Source organism: Oreochromis niloticus, linkage group LG10 (genome assembly GCF_001858045.2).
Source record: "Oreochromis niloticus isolate F11D_XX linkage group LG10, O_niloticus_UMD_NMBU, whole genome shotgun sequence".
NCBI classification, from domain to species: Eukaryota; Metazoa; Chordata; class Actinopteri; order Cichliformes; family Cichlidae; genus Oreochromis; species Oreochromis niloticus.
The window spans coordinates 351,743-364,530 of NC_031975.2; the positions used below are offsets into that span (position 1 = coordinate 351,743).

At 42.0% G+C, this 12,788-nt stretch overlaps 1 protein-coding gene across 1 annotated transcript in view; it reads right to left on the reverse strand.

Annotated features, from left to right (window-relative positions):
- Positions 1-641: 641 nt before the first annotated feature.
- The window catches only part of amot (angiomotin), a 42,923-nt gene continuing 30,776 nt past the window's right edge, over positions 642-12,788 (reverse strand). The window contains exons 11-15 of the mRNA XM_019348905.2: positions 12,345-12,541; positions 9,201-9,329; positions 7,915-8,147; positions 7,522-7,776; positions 642-4,206 (exon numbers count right to left, since the gene is read on the reverse strand). Of these exons, the coding sequence (XP_019204450.1) occupies positions 4,073-4,206; positions 7,522-7,776; positions 7,915-8,147; positions 9,201-9,329; positions 12,345-12,541 (948 nt within the window). The 3' untranslated portion in view covers positions 642-4,072. The remainder of the gene's footprint in view (positions 4,207-7,521; positions 7,777-7,914; positions 8,148-9,200; positions 9,330-12,344; positions 12,542-12,788) is intronic.

Consider the following 12,788-nt stretch of genomic DNA (forward strand, 5'->3'; position numbering starts at 1 on the left):
GTCATACGATGCAGTCATGTGACCAATTAAACTAAGATAGCAGAGGACATTATATAGCAGTTGTTCTTTTTGCTCTCACCTTTGACAGCCCTATTAAAGATTAATATCAGTCTGTACGTGCTCCAGATAGCTTTTCTTCAAATTCTTTAACTCTCACTCGCTTTTGCAACTTTGTACTTTTGTGTTACTCGCACCAACAACTCCACCTCATTGTTAGTCCATTTAAAAAACTCGGTGCTTTTCCTCGACATTTTGCCGCGACGTTTCAAAGAGCCGGAAAGTAAATAAGCGGCAGACAGAAATGAGGCAGGTCGAATCTTCTTGCGTTTCCTGCATGTGCATGACTGGAACGTAAGCGTTTTCGGCCGTTTCAATGTGGACGCACACCTCTGCGAAAACAACTGAAAACGATAGTGTGGACGCGTTTTCAGACGAAAACGCCGTTTTCAAATCTATCCGGGCTAGTGTGGACGTAGCCTTAAGTCCTATGGGAGTGTCCCTCCAAGAGGGACAATGGACCTCCTAATGATCCTCTACCCTAATCACAAGAGCCCAGGTGTGAAAACAGGTGTAGGTCACAATCAGGATGACTGAGAACCTTCACAGACAAGGTGTGTCCATGTAAAACATCCGAAACAACCTTGAAGCCTCAGCATTAATTTATTTAACAACAGTTAAATTAATACTCACTTCATAAAAGATAATAAAAAAACATTTGGAGAAGGACCAAGTTTCAAATCCAAAAGTATATAAATCAGTGACTTCATACCAAGATACAATATAGAATGAGAAAAGTTATATTCTGTATATTTTGATTGTACAGCAATAACAACATTAAGAAGTGCGTATAAAACGGCCTAAAAAGAATGTAAAGAAGCTACAATACAAGACATTTTGTTACATGTGTTCTTTGCCAGGCATTTGTCACATTATGGGAGATTTATAATCACAATGTGCAATAAATGTGACAGCCACTTCAGTCTTTGAAGGTGTTACATGTAGAGATAATCATGAATTAATAAATATGTTAGGGCATGTGCCTGGTACAGACTGTAATCCTTAACAAATTGTACTTTATTTGATGGAAAGTGCAGAGGAACTAATGTAACTTGAGATTATTAACTAAATATGCTGTAGGAGGAAATGCTTTCAAAAGATTTGACTTGTTTAAACAAAAAGCAGCTATGAACACAGTGGAAGCTTTGGAAATACAGGTGGGGCAGGACCAAGGACATCCTCAGGTGGGATAGAGACGCACATCACTTATTACGCCAAAGCCATCCTAAAGACTGAAGACCACAGATCCCAGCTGTAGGAGCAATGTTAACAAGGCAATCATCTCTGCAATAAGTGAGCCGTCACTTACACACAGTTCATTTCTAAACAACAATTTCGATTTGAGTGATTTTTAAGGATCGTTCGAAAATGTTGGTTTTCTTACTCTTCTCTCAAAGTGGAGAACTACTGGTGTTCTGATGAGAACCTCTGGTATTCTCCAGTGTGTTTTCTGAAATTCCTTGAGAGTCCTGCGACTATAATTGTAAAACTATAAATTAAACTGGACAACACTGAAATTTGGGAAAATAATAGAACTACATACTTATTAGGCACGCTCCAGGACTTGAAAGGAGTCATTCATAATATCTTGAAGTTTTCAGTAATCCCACCTGAGGGCCCACAGGGTCCTTTGTCATCAAACTTTCAACTGAGCCCACATGAAACATCAATACTTTATAATGCATGCATAATACTATGCTAATGGTAGAAACTAATAAACACGTATGCATTAACACTGTTGTGTTTTAGCATCATTTCCATAACTTCTTTAACACCCCGATGAATAACATGAACCAGTAACGGACCTTCATGAGTCGCCTGACAAAAAACTGTCTTTTTAAAGATTTACTGCTATAGAGTTCACCCCAGACTGAACTCTGTCGCAGTTTAACATCTTTCATTGTTCTACACCAGAAAACAAAGCAACTTGATTTATACACGAGTTCACCTCATGACAGGGCGAAACAAAGAAGTGCAACTTCACCAAATGTGAAACCAAGAAACTCAGAAATGAAGAAAAGAAAATGTGTCATCAGCTAGTTTTGGATGGTCCCTACTATCTAACGTATAGACAGACGTGGATATTACAGACAGATTACAATTCAGGAGGAAATAAGTAAGAGTGGAGAGTAAATATCCTAAAATATTCTGCAATGGGGGGAAAAGTGTTCATTTAAACTGATGACATTAAGTTCTTGTCAGTTTTCTTTAACTATTTGTAGTGAAATGATATTCCCGTCCCACTGAAATGACTTTATTTTGCTTGCCATTCTTTGGTACAGTTTTATTGGATACTTTTAAATGACAGCTTGAATAATAAAACTACTTTTCCATAATTGTGATATTAGCCACGTGAATCATCTCAGTTACTTACATTGGTATCATCAGGCTATAGCAGCACTACAGTAACATGGATACAAATGTGGACATGTCTCACAGTCATATCGATGCAGACCAATATGTCTGTGCATTTACTCGAGCAGCAGCACTCCTCCATATACTCACACCTAATGAAGCTGAAGAACTTCAAAGAAGATAAATAGTTGGATACATTTGTCTTAAGATATTATTTTTGCTGAACATAATTATCTGAATTATATTCTTCATGTGAGGAAAGTTTATTTTCAAAGACTGAGCACGTGCTGCCAGCTAAAGGTTAAAGTTTTATGTCATGTACACAAAGCTTTTTGTTTTACAGGTCGATTTCAAATCCACTCAGTTACTTTTGTTCAGGATCGTGACACGGTGGGTGGAAACTAGCTCGCAGATACAGAGCAACATACTCGTGTGCTAAAACTAGCCTGACAATTTACCAAAATGATACATAGAGACATTCAGTGCACTGATATTATACAGTGCCTTTTCTGATTCACCCAGTAACACACACATCTATACAGTGCTTTCATCCAACATCTGATGGATGCACTGGGGGCAAGTCAGGGATGAGCTGCATGCAGAGGAGGAGCCAGGCATCGATACACTGACCCTTAGTGAGTCATTTGGAGAAATCTGGTAATGAAAGTGTCAGAAATGTAAATATTCTCAAGAACTAAATGCTTGTGTCACTTTTTTGAAATGATATGCAACGTACTAAAAGAAAGCTCCACATGTTCTTACAACACAGACTGTAACACGGTGAATGAAATTCCTCTACAGAGGGAGGTCGTGAAAGCTTAACTAAGCTGTCCCACCCTTACTGCTGAGGTCAAAGCCAGACAGGTGTGCGTGTGAAACCATGACTCAAAACGGTGATGTGCACAGCATGGACACAATCCAGGGTTCACCTGTTTGGATGAAGCACAGGGGTACCGTGTGGGGACAGTTTAAGAGTGAAGGGTGTTTACTGACCTGCCCATGTTGTACTTTAACGTCAGGTAGTTTAAAGAAGAAAACTTACTATTACACACAAAAATGTTATATAGATGGTGCATTACTGGCTGCAAGAGGGAAAAAAGTTACACGTTAAGCTTGGCAATGTGCTGAAATACTACTGGTGCCATACACAGTAACGTATTGACCTATTAACAGTAACACTGAACCCCCAGGGCAGAGTGACAACAAGTGAAGTATTTACCTTACAGGTGCAGCTATAAACACAGTTATGTACAGTCAGGAACAACATGTCTCATTCTCCAAAAACGTGCATGGACACAGCATGACAAGGATTCATGCTTACTTAGTCCATAAAGCTACTTAACTTCCATGCAACGCCATCACTGTGAACACAGGAGCACGAATGGCACGGACAAAAGAAATCACATGATCACTGACATTCTTAAATTCCAGTCACCACTTAATTTAAACTCACATTCAAGAAAAAGCGCTTGGGGGTGCTGCAACGGACTGATTTCCTTTAACGATATCGATGAACACTGATTCAGCGAAAGACTCGAGCTGATGTAAAAGTGTCTGAATGAACGTGCCTGTAAACACAAAGGTATGAAAACGAGAGCTGCAGGTCGTCTGCACTGACGGAGCTCCCACACAGCTGTTCGCTTCTCAGGACATGAAGTGGTCAGATGAGGATCTCCACCATATCTGTGTCTGCTTCTTGTTGGCTCGACTGTGCTGGAGGAGCTGACTGATGCTGTGGGTGGGACTGGATGGGAAGTCTGCGCTCCAGCGTGCTGGTGTGAAACGCCTGTGCATCTACACAAATGTGACAGTGAAAAACTGATGAGAACATTTCTCAGAGACCTCTGATCCTGTCTGCTGTGTACACCTTGAATCTTATAGATCCTTCACATGTTGACATTACATCACGTTACACAATATCACAACAAAATGTTACATTAACTGTGCTAATGTTGCCAGGAGTGTGTGTTGCATAAATACATGCTTTTAAATGATTTCTAAACCGTGGGCCACTACAGGTATTATTACTGTAGGATCTTTACCTTTATAAAGCACCTCGTAACAGGTTATTGTATACTCTCAAAACAGATTACTTGCTTCATTCACACAATATAAAATGATGCCAAAGTGGAAAGAACGCTTGCTTGGAATTTGTTAAAAATAAAGCCCAGAATATAACAGAAGTATTCAGGCTATTTGCTCAGTACTGTGCGCTACAGCCTCGAGTCTTTATGAGTATGATTCTAAGGTTGGCAAACCTATTGTTGGGCACTTTCCCCCATTTTGCTTTGCAGAACCTTTATCAGGCTCAGGTCTGGGCTCTGGCTGGCCCACCCAAGGACATTCACTGAGTGGTCCTGAAGACACTCATTTCTTATGTTGGCTGGGTGCTTAGGGTCACTGCCCCCAGTATGGGGGTCAAGAGGTCATCATCAAGTCTCTGTACATTACTGGATTCATCTTTCCGTCTCCCAGTGCTGCAGCTGAGAAATATCCCCACAGAACCACGCTTCATTGTAGGGATTTTATTGGCCAAGTGATGAGTGGTAGAGCTCTGCGATTTGACAAAATATATGCAAGGTAAAGACCCTACAATATTACAAAAAAAAAAAACAATCAAGTAACCCCCACCGAGCAAGTGCTTTGGTGACAGTGAGAATGAAAAACTCCCTTTTAACAGGAAGAATCCTCCAGCAGAACCAGGCTCAGGGAGGGGCGGGGCCATCTGCCATGACCAGTTGGGGTGAGTGGACAAAGTCACCTGATCCAGCCCTAACTATATGCTTTAGCAAAAAGGAAAGTTTTAAGCCTAATCTTAAAAGTACAGATAGTTTAGATTTTGGAGACAGACACTATGTATCAGATGACGATATTAAAACGTCTGTTGGTTCATATTATGTTTGCTCTACTGTTTATTTTGTACCGTTTACTACAATAGCCCCTTGTCCATTAGTACGACTTGGATCGACTTGCCACAGTTTTCCATTAGGTGATAGTACCTGGTACAAGGTACTAAAATAGTACCTGCTCGGGTTCCAAGTGATCCGAGCAGGTAGTAAAATGTGATGTCATCAGACTGCATGCCACTGATTGGCTGGTCAGTGGCATCACTCCATGAGTCATGAGAGTGAACTTTTATTAGATCGGTGAAGAATTGTGTTTCTTGTGGTCTGAGAATCCTTTAGGTGCTTTCTGGGAAACTCCAGGTGAGCTGTCACCTTCCACTGAGGAGTGGCCTCAGTCTGACCATTCTACCATACAGGCCTGATTGGTGGAGTGCTGCAGAAATGGTTGGACTTCTGGAAGGTTCTCTGTCCACAGAGCAACACTGGAGCTTTGTCCGAGTGACCATCAGGTTCTTGGACACCTCCAGCTCTAGGTAGAGTCCTGGTGGCTCCAAATATCTCCCATCTATGCATGATGGAGTCCACTGTACTCAATGGGGCCTTCAATGCTGCAGAATTCTTTCTGTACCCTTCTCCAGACATGTGCCTCGATACAATCCTGTCACTGAGGTCTACATACAGTTCCTTGGAACCTAATGGCTCGGTTGGTGCTCTGATATGGACTCAACTATGGGACCTTATGCAGAGAGGAGCTTACTTTCCAAATCAAGTCCAGTAAACTGAATTTACCACAGGTGGACTCCAATCAAGTTGTAGACACATCTGACAGATGAACAGTGGAAACAGGAAGCACCTTAGCTCAGATCTGAATGTCATGACAAAGGCTGTGAGTACATGTAAAGGCTGTAACATGACAAACAGTGGAACAAGTGAAGCGAGGTAAATACTGTGTGGATGCACAGTAAAAACCGTCTGTACCTTTGTGATAGTATGAAATGAATAAAGCTCATATGTTTACACAGTGAGAATTGTGTAAAGATTTTGATAGATAAATAAAGCATCTATCCTTTTTGTAAACGGGGTTGTTCGAGTCCTGCAGCCTATCCCAGCCATTATGGGATGAAATGTGGGCTATGCCCTGGACAGACCGTCAGTTTATCACAGGGCCAAACTACAGACTATATATAACATGCATTTCTTTGGCCTGCAGGAGAAACCTGAAGAGAACCCATGAAGCCTCACAGAGAACTCACAAGCTTCACACAGAATGGCCCCAGCCGACTGGCAGATACAAATCCAGGTCACCCTTGTCTTGAGATGATGGTGCTAACTCTGCGTCACTGTGTTGTAGAAGAACAAGGAATATTTGCTCCTCAGCCCTTCTGAGATTATGATTTTTGTCAATTTTATAGTGCACTACTTAAAAAAAATTACAGGATCACTGATCAGAGTACAGCAACTGGTCAGGTAAACTTCTGGGATGTTGATCTGGTCAATTAAGTAGCAGAGGGGGTTGTAAATCAGGGTCAGCTGCTTTGGTGTCAATGAAATTAACAACAGGTGCACACGTAGAGGGACAGGAATGGTTTTCACTCCTCGTCTTTATGCTGGTGCAGCAGGTTCTGGGTTCCTCCTGGTGCACAACAATCTCCAGCCTCAAGTGACTCTGTCATCACTTGAGGCTGGAGGTTTCTTCATCCTCCAAATTGATGACCAATGACTGACTCACCTTACCTAAATCCAATAGAGGTCCATATCTGTATCTGTATGTATGTATTTTTGGCCTTTATTTAATAGGACAGTGAAGAATCAACAGGGAGGGAGAGAGAGAGAGGAAGACATGCGGCAAAGGGCCGTCTGATGTGTTAATGTTTTTTTAATATGGAAGAATGAGACGTTATTTCTCAGAGGTCCAGTTGACCCTGAACCACAGGGGTGGCTTTGCAAAGCCAGCTAGCTCGTCCAGGCTGCATGTGGCGTCATCCTTGGACAATCTTAGGTAATGCTTAGGTAATGTGTGGCAGATCTAAAGCATTTAAAGGTATAGAATAAAGCTATAGAATAAAGCGCTGTAAGGATGTGACTGTAAATGGGTGAGTGTGGCTTGTAGTAGAAAAAGCTCTTACATGCTCACTACGAGTAGAAACGCACTATGAAATACTCATGTCTTCACTTTCCAGTGCACAAAAAGGAAGCATGTGTACCGACTTCTGTTTCGAAGGTAAAATACAGCTGGCTGTGTGTCTGTCACAAAGAGGCTGACCTGCTATGCGGTCAGGGATGTAGACGGGGCTGGGACTGGACAGGCGAGCTGGCAGCGTCATGCTCTGCAGAGCTGGAGTGCTGGGCTTGCTGGTGTCCTGACTGTGGCCCTTGTCGGTCTGCGTGTAACTGTCTCTGCTGCCTGTCTTTGAGTGTCCTGCAGTCATCGGTGTGGAAGGAAAGACCGGGGAGGGAGACGACGACATCGACTCTGTCCTGAGAGACTCCATGCGAAACTCGGGACCGAGCAGAACCCCTAGAGGAACATGAAAACAAGTGCTCCTCAGAAATAGTGTCAGTGGCCCAGCGGCGTGACATCCCACCCGTAGAACCTTGTCATGTACATGAAATAGTCACATGGGCTAAAACCTCTACACCGACTGCTGCTTCTTACCCAGACTGCCCTTCCAACTCGTGTCCTTACGTTCTTCAGTGATTGGTGAGCTACTCAGTCCCAAGTTGTGAGAGAGCAATCCAGAACCACCAGTGTTGGAGATGGACATCAAGGACTTGGAGGGCCTCATGGCAGATGGTGCATCAGACTTAACAGGCTCCTTCCTAGAGCGCTGGTGAAGCACCTTAATCATGGCGTCCTTTTCAATAATCTGGGCATGCAGATTCTTTATCCTGGATCAGGGCAGACGGAGCCACAGTTAATGTCTGGCTGTGAGACCAGACTGAAACTAAATCATGGATTGCTTTTTATGATAAATGATTTCTTATTTTAAAGTTACACTAAAAACAACTTAGCTCAATAGAATAAACACAATATGTACTTGAATTTATATAACGCTTCTCTAGTCTTACTGACCACTAAACTCCTAAGACCCGAACTCTTTCATGGCATGCATTTTTAATTTCTCTTTGCCATTTGGGCTGATTGTTTTTACATTCATCAGGCCCCAAAGAACTATCCTTTTACCCGATTTTTGTTTCTGAGAAAAAGGAGTTCCACATATGAGGACATTTGCTTTCGGGGTGGCTGTAGCTCAGGAGGCAGAGCAGGTCACCTACTGATCAGAAGGTTGGTGGTTCGATCCCTGGCTCCTCCACTCTGCATGCCAAGTGTTCCTGAGCAAGATACTAACCACAAGTTGCTCTCCGATGCATCCATCGGAGTGTGAATGTCGTTAGAAAAGCACTCAGTTTAGAGTAAGTGCTTGTGAGTATGGGTGTGAATGTGGCATGTTGTATACAGCACTTTGAGTACTCCGGGAGAGTAGAAAAGCGCTATATAAGAATCACTCCATTTACCATTTGTTTTAAAATTCGATAGAACAGTGGCAGTATGATGTCCTCGTAAGTGGATTTCAGGCCCTTGTAGAGCAAAGTTTAGTATTGTGGTCTAGACAACCCAAAATGTGAAGTCCACATATGTGGACGCCAGGTCCAAGTGGTTAAAGGACACAAACAGCTGAGAAAGTTAAAAACAGTAGAATAAAGAATGAGCTTGATTAAATGGAAGATACAAAAATAAGTGAAGCCTAAATATAATACAATAGCTTCAATCTACAATGAAAGCAGGTATTGTGGTATGAAGTGGTAACACTTTTCTATACCCGAATGCTTTCACACCATATATACAGCTCTGCATAGAACCAGTCCATGACGCTCTCTCAGGCTCCATCTGTTTGCACACCTTGACATAATCAAACAGCCCTTTGCAGAAGAGCAGTTTACCTGCTTTCCATGTCCAGACAGCGCCGATTGGCCATCAGAATCTCCTCCTCTTCCTTCTGGATTCGAGCCTCCACTGACGTGTCATAGCTGCTGCTAGGAGAGTGGCTGATCATTGTAGCAGACGTATCCCTGCACAAACAAGGATAGGTTCAGGAGTGGCTCACACCCATCCTGGAGTTTCTCTTAAACAGACTGTTGGTCTTCATTGTTCCGAGGATGAAGACTGGATGATCTCATCCAGGAAAACACAATGATTGCCTCTCAGGTGAGCAGCAACCTTCTTTGGATAGGAGCTCCGGAACAGGTGTAGAGCTACAGTTTTAGAATTGGCTCTTGTTGGTAATGATGCACCCTTTCTCTGTGCAATGGGTTTGGCAGGGCTTGCAAAATTGCTAGCCCGACGTAATTTAGCCCGACGTCCCGGGGCAGCGATTTTTCCAGTCGGGCTACCAAAATCTATCTCAGCCCTGCCCGTCGGGCTATCATAGGAAGGAAAAATATGTGTCAATGCTTTTGCATTTTCTTTCGCAAATGTAGCTGAGTAATTATGTCATTGGCATCGATGAGCCTCTGTCAATATGTGACATATTGAAATCGCGTTTGAATTTGTGCTTGTTTTTCACTTTCACTTTGCGATCGTGCAAACGGTGTGTAGAGAGCGGCAGCACTGATTGGTGAGTGACGATTAATTGCGCACCATTTCCTCTGACATCGTCTTATCACTCATTAGCTTACTATTCAAACGTGACAAGTGAAATCTCCCACAGCAAGCTTAAACATGTGAGAGGTTGATTGCGCAGAGAATCGCTGACCGTTATGTGAGTGCGTGTGTAAAAGCAGCAGGATTTACGCCGGTATTTTAGTTCTGCTGAGCCAAATAAGACAGGTCAGGGTGAAGAAGGGGCAGCCAATGAAAAGCCGACCACAAAACGGAAAAGTTATGACAAATCAGACTGAGGCAAAAAGAAAGCTCAGCTTTTTTGGTTTCATGGACAAAAGAATTTATGTGGCTGGAATATGACGAGCTATCTTTCCCAGAACAAACAGCAATTGCAAAAAACATACTATAAATAAACCAAGCACAAGAAGAAGTCCTGAAAAATCTTTCCAAAGCGTACTATGTTGCAAAGAGTGAACTACCATTGTCAAAATTTAGCAGTCTTTGCAAACTTCAAAAAGCAAATGGCCTCGATCTTGGTTCCACTCACCTCTTACCCTTGACTTCAGTGGAAATTTCAGATTCAGGATCTGACACAGACTGATTCATGTTCTGCACAGTTCTTACAAGTTCATAGAAATTTCTGTTCAATTAGAAACAAGTATTTGAGTTGATGATTGTAATTTTTATACAGTTGTTGTGATTTGTATTTTAACAATTTTCTGATTAATTTTTGTTTCCGTTACAATATTATACTTTATAATATTGTAAATGGTAAAATGGCCTGCATTTGTATAGCGCTTTTCTGGTCCATAGGACCCCAAAGCGCTTTACACTACATTCAGTCATTCACCCAGTCACACACACATTCACACACTGGCGATAGCAAGCTACATTGTAGCCACAGCTGCCCTGGGGCGCACTGACAGAGGCGAGGCTGCCGGACACAGGCGCCACCGGGCCCTCTGACCACCACCAGTAGGCAAACATGGGGTTAGTATCTTGCCCAAGGATATTTGGCATGCAGCCAGGATGCAGCCTGGGATCGAACCACCAACCTTCTGATTAGTGGCTGACCTGCTCTGCCACCTGAGCTACAGCCACCCAAAGGAACAAAACATTAAAAAATTGCTCTCTTTTTTATTCGGGCTACTTAAATTTATTTTGGGCTACCAAAAACTGAAGAGTGGCTGCCCGAAGGGCTACCAGAGATTTTGAAATTTTGCGAGCCCTGGTTTGGCCATATTGTACCTTCCGCCAACAGGTGCGTAATAGCATGAACTACAGCAGTGGTTACATTTCTGACATTTTTTAACGTCTCAGGCAGATAATATTTAAACATTAAATATCTACTATTATCTAGTTATTGGGAGGTAGACTGTTATGTATTTGCTCTGGTTTAACAGCTGCCACAAAGCTACGAAACCAGAGTTCGTTGTTAAAAATGAAACACAAAAATTTAACTAGCAGGTTAAATAAAGTGTGTAACTACCCCATCAAGCCTAAGGCTCTTATTTCTCCTCACTCTCCAAGTCCTCCGTCATCCAATCTGCTGTCTGCATTATTCTCTTACTACGCACCAGTCTACCGTTGTGTGCAGCGTTGTCGCCCCCTTTTTTTATTTTTAAAAATGACATCTGACAAGAAAACCTAATTTCTGCTGTTCAATACCAAAGAAATTTAAACTTTTACAAATTCTGCCAAAAGCTAAACGTGTAGCCTCTAACAAACCTCTGTGACTCTGCTCTGCTTCACTTCAGCAGCATCAGCTAATGTTCACATGCTGAGTCATGGTTTTCTTCAGTTTGTGATCTATTACAGAGTATTTATTTATTATTTATTTTTTTTAATTTATACATAGATATAAAAATATGGATATGTACTGATAAATGATCATAATTATAGTATTTCTGACTGTCTGAGTCAAAATCGAATTGAATCAGTTATAGATCACTGACGATTCCCAGCCCTAGTGTCCAGCCACAGCTGATGTTTGGTGGCCACAGACTGAATGGGCAGTACAGCTGCTGCGCCTCTTGTCCAGAGAAGCTCAGATGGCTGTGCTGAGTTTTGCGGGGTTTCCTATGGTCCCAAAAAATTGAGAGAAACATTTTGTCCAAGTGACTTCTTCAGTCTCAGCTAAATGCAGGTTTCCTCAACCTTATAGTACAGAAACTGACCTCCCAGCCCACAGTTCATTCAGTGGTGCTAGTTTCAGTCATTATGCAAATGTCCTGTTTATAAGGTTGGAAACCTGCAGTCAGCTGAGACTGAAGAAGTCACCTGGATGAGTGAGGAAACGTTTCTCCCACTGAAAACATCCAGATGAACAGAATCAACTTTTGGGATTTCCTTACCTGGATGACTGAGCACACACCAAGACATTTTAAACATCTCGTGTTTCAACAACCTCACTACTAAGACAAGCAATAACTTTGTTGAGAGAGAGTATGAAACAAAGAAAACCTGAAACATTTGACATGTACCTCTGAGTAGCAACAGATGCTGCAGCATCCAGGGCGAACTGCCTCATTACACTTTCCTCTAAATACTTCTGCTCCCACTTGGTCATGTCAGCCTCCAGAGCCAGAATCCGTTCCTCCTTCTCCCTCAGGTGTTCCATCAGTGCTGTGGTGTTATATTCTGACGAGATCACACCACTGGTTTGAGCACCACCTTGACGCTGGAAGACATATATTTCTGTTTATTTTATATATACACACACACACACACACACACACACACACACACATAATAATAATAACTTTATTTATAAAGCGCTTTCAAACAAAGTGCTGTACAACTATTTAAAACTAAAAAGATAAGTAAAATAAAAGCGATACATAGCAATACAGGTAAAAGACACAATACAAGTTAAAAACAGTAAAAATTGAAAAACTAAAAGCAATAGAATTAAGACATGTAAGATA